We start from the raw sequence: 2,475 nt of genomic DNA, 5'->3' as shown, positions 1-2,475 counted from the left end.
ATTCAAAAAGTGGTAATAGGAAGTTACGTAGTGATAATGACCTATAGACTGTAAATTCCTAAAAGAAAATACCTAGATGCTTCCGTTGGAACTAGGGATTTTTACGTACTTGGAAAGCACAGTTTAATACGTGTGCAAAAACTCCTTTTATAATACCAAATCATTAAGTTTACACATATTTTAAGCTGTAATTTGCATGTAAAAAATCAATCAGTGTTTAAACATCAAAGTCACACCAAAAGATCACAAACCACGTAAACCAAACACGTAGGTAGAAATGTACAAGCCTTTCAGGCACAGACAATAAATAAAGTGAAAACGAGTGAATCCCACCAAGGCTTTGTGATATATATCTCCATGGTCCATGACTGATTGGTTCCTTGTCCATTCCTTGTCCAACAAGGCAAGGCCTTCAACCTTTAACCTCAAGCGTATTTTTTTTTTTTTTTTTTACCGTTGGATTTGTAAATAAAACCCCTTGGCAGGCTTTAGCTTATAAGTCTGTCCGTCTTCCACAAAGACTAGTCCCCTTCAAGGAAAACTCTCTGCAATTTCCTCTCTCTTTCTTCTTCCTCCTTCTCGAAAACCCTCTGCTTTTCGAGCTTTTTTCGATTAATTTTTGTTCGTATTTTATACTTCTTGGTCAGAGCTTCAGACCCAATTGAAATGAAGGTGTAGTTTCCCACTCAGCTGCTCATTAATTTATTTTCTTTCAAAGATTATCGGGTTGATAAGAATATTATTAGGTAGTTTAGATTAAGTTTCGGAGACCTTTGCCTTTTCATTTCACAAAGAAATAAAGAACATGATATTCTCAATGATTTCTGCTTTTATTCCCTCTTTTTTGTGATCCTTCTTGTACTTCTGATCATGGTGACGGGTTTCAGAAATTATGATTTTTGGTCCATGAATAATTGAATTGTTCCTTTGGTTTAAATTGTTAATTGAAAACTAATGAATTGCCATTTTCTCTGCCAAAAATTAAAAAGAAAATTTTAATTGAAAATTATTTTCTTTCTGCAGAAGGTGGTACTGAAATTGGATTTACATGATGACAAGCAAAAGCAAAAGGCCTTGAAAGCAGTCTCCAGCCTTACAGGTATGAGCTTTTTAAGCATATCAGTTTGATTTGGCTTCGTGAAAAACTTGGAAAACAATGGAAAAAAAAATATTCTGAATTCTTTCATTTATCAGCAACTATTGAGGCATTCATCTGGGATATTGTCACTGGAAATTAAAATAAAGTTGCAATCGTAGTCTTTGTTGAAATGTCAAACTATTCCATGCACTTATTGACTTCGTTTTTCCTGTGTTGTGTAAATTTTTACAGGCATTGACTCAATTGCTGTGGACATGAAGGAGAAGAAACTAACGGTGATCGGCGACGTTGACCCGGTCCATGTGGTGGCCAAACTGAGAAAGTGGCACACAGAGATCCTGACAGTCGGGCCGGCAAAGGAAGAAAAGAAAGATGATAAGAAAGACGGAGGGGGTGCCAAAAAAGATGACAAGAAAGAAGATGATAAGAAGAAAACTGATCCAGTTGCTGAGCTTGTCAAAGCCTACCAAGCATACAATCCCCACATGACCAAGTACTACTATGTCCAAAGTGCTGAAGAAAACCCGAATTCCTGTGTTATCTGTTAATTAAGTGAGGATTGTGAGATGATTAGCGGTTTGATCATGTATTTTTGGTAAGGCCATCTGAATTTTAATTTTTAATCATGTTTTGGAACCAGTTGGAGGCCAGCCAAATAAACGTTTGTGGTATGTATGTACAGTGCAAGTGGCTTGAAAAAATAAGTGTCTGAACTTTGAGATTTCAAGCATTTTGGTAGTAAAATTCCATTGGGGTTTTCAAGTTTGCTGCAATTTGATTTTTATTTTAGATTAAAGTTAAAAGCACAGTTAATTACTTGCCCAGCCTCTATCAATAATTTATTTATTATTTAACACGATTACTTGTGGATGAAAATTTTTGGACTGCACTAAAAAATTACATGATTTTTCATCATCTGGGCCAGTTAAATAAAATAAAAGGTGGGAATTAATTTAGTTTTTCTTTGACAAGTACATAAATATTTTTTTCGAAACCCAAAAGGACTATGATGCCAACAAGTACGTATTATATTGGAATAGGTTGTGGAAATTTGTTAGATGCAAACGACCATCGTTTAATAAAAAAATAGTAAGTGGCAAACAATGCAAGAAAAAGAAAGAAAGAAAGAGGCAATGACATTGATTTCTAGACCTAGAAGAAGATCTTTTAATCTACGGAGTCAAATCATGTGGCTCTGTAACCGCATATATAAATAATTTGGGCGTTTTAATTAGAATATTAATAGCTCTTAGTTGTAGTGTCATCTGAGATTAATTATGAGATTTGAAGGGCCGTGTGCGAAAAATTCAAATGGACCCTCTTTATGTACAAGACCTTTTTTTTTCTTCAGTTGACCGAAAAAACTCTTTTTCCTT

The 2,475-nt window shown here is 34.7% G+C and overlaps 1 protein-coding gene across 1 annotated transcript; it reads left to right on the top strand.

Moving 5' to 3' along the window:
- The first annotated feature begins 477 nt into the window (after positions 1-477).
- On the top strand, positions 478-1,872 carry LOC137713716 (heavy metal-associated isoprenylated plant protein 39). The gene is made up of 3 exons (XM_068453058.2): positions 478-672; positions 1,024-1,099; positions 1,331-1,872. The coding sequence occupies exons 1-3, from the start codon at positions 667-669 to the stop codon at positions 1,645-1,647; spliced, it is 399 nt and encodes a 132-aa protein (XP_068309159.1). The 5' UTR covers positions 478-666; the 3' UTR covers positions 1,648-1,872.
- The last annotated feature ends 603 nt before the right edge of the window (positions 1,873-2,475 follow it).

Source organism: Pyrus communis, chromosome 14 (assembly GCF_041283825.1).
Source record: "Pyrus communis isolate YQ-2024b chromosome 14, ASM4128382v1, whole genome shotgun sequence".
Lineage (NCBI taxonomy): Eukaryota > Viridiplantae > Streptophyta > Magnoliopsida > Rosales > Rosaceae > Pyrus > Pyrus communis.
Note: the sequence above shows the minus strand (reverse complement) of the source record. Positions and strands in the feature narration are given on the sequence as shown.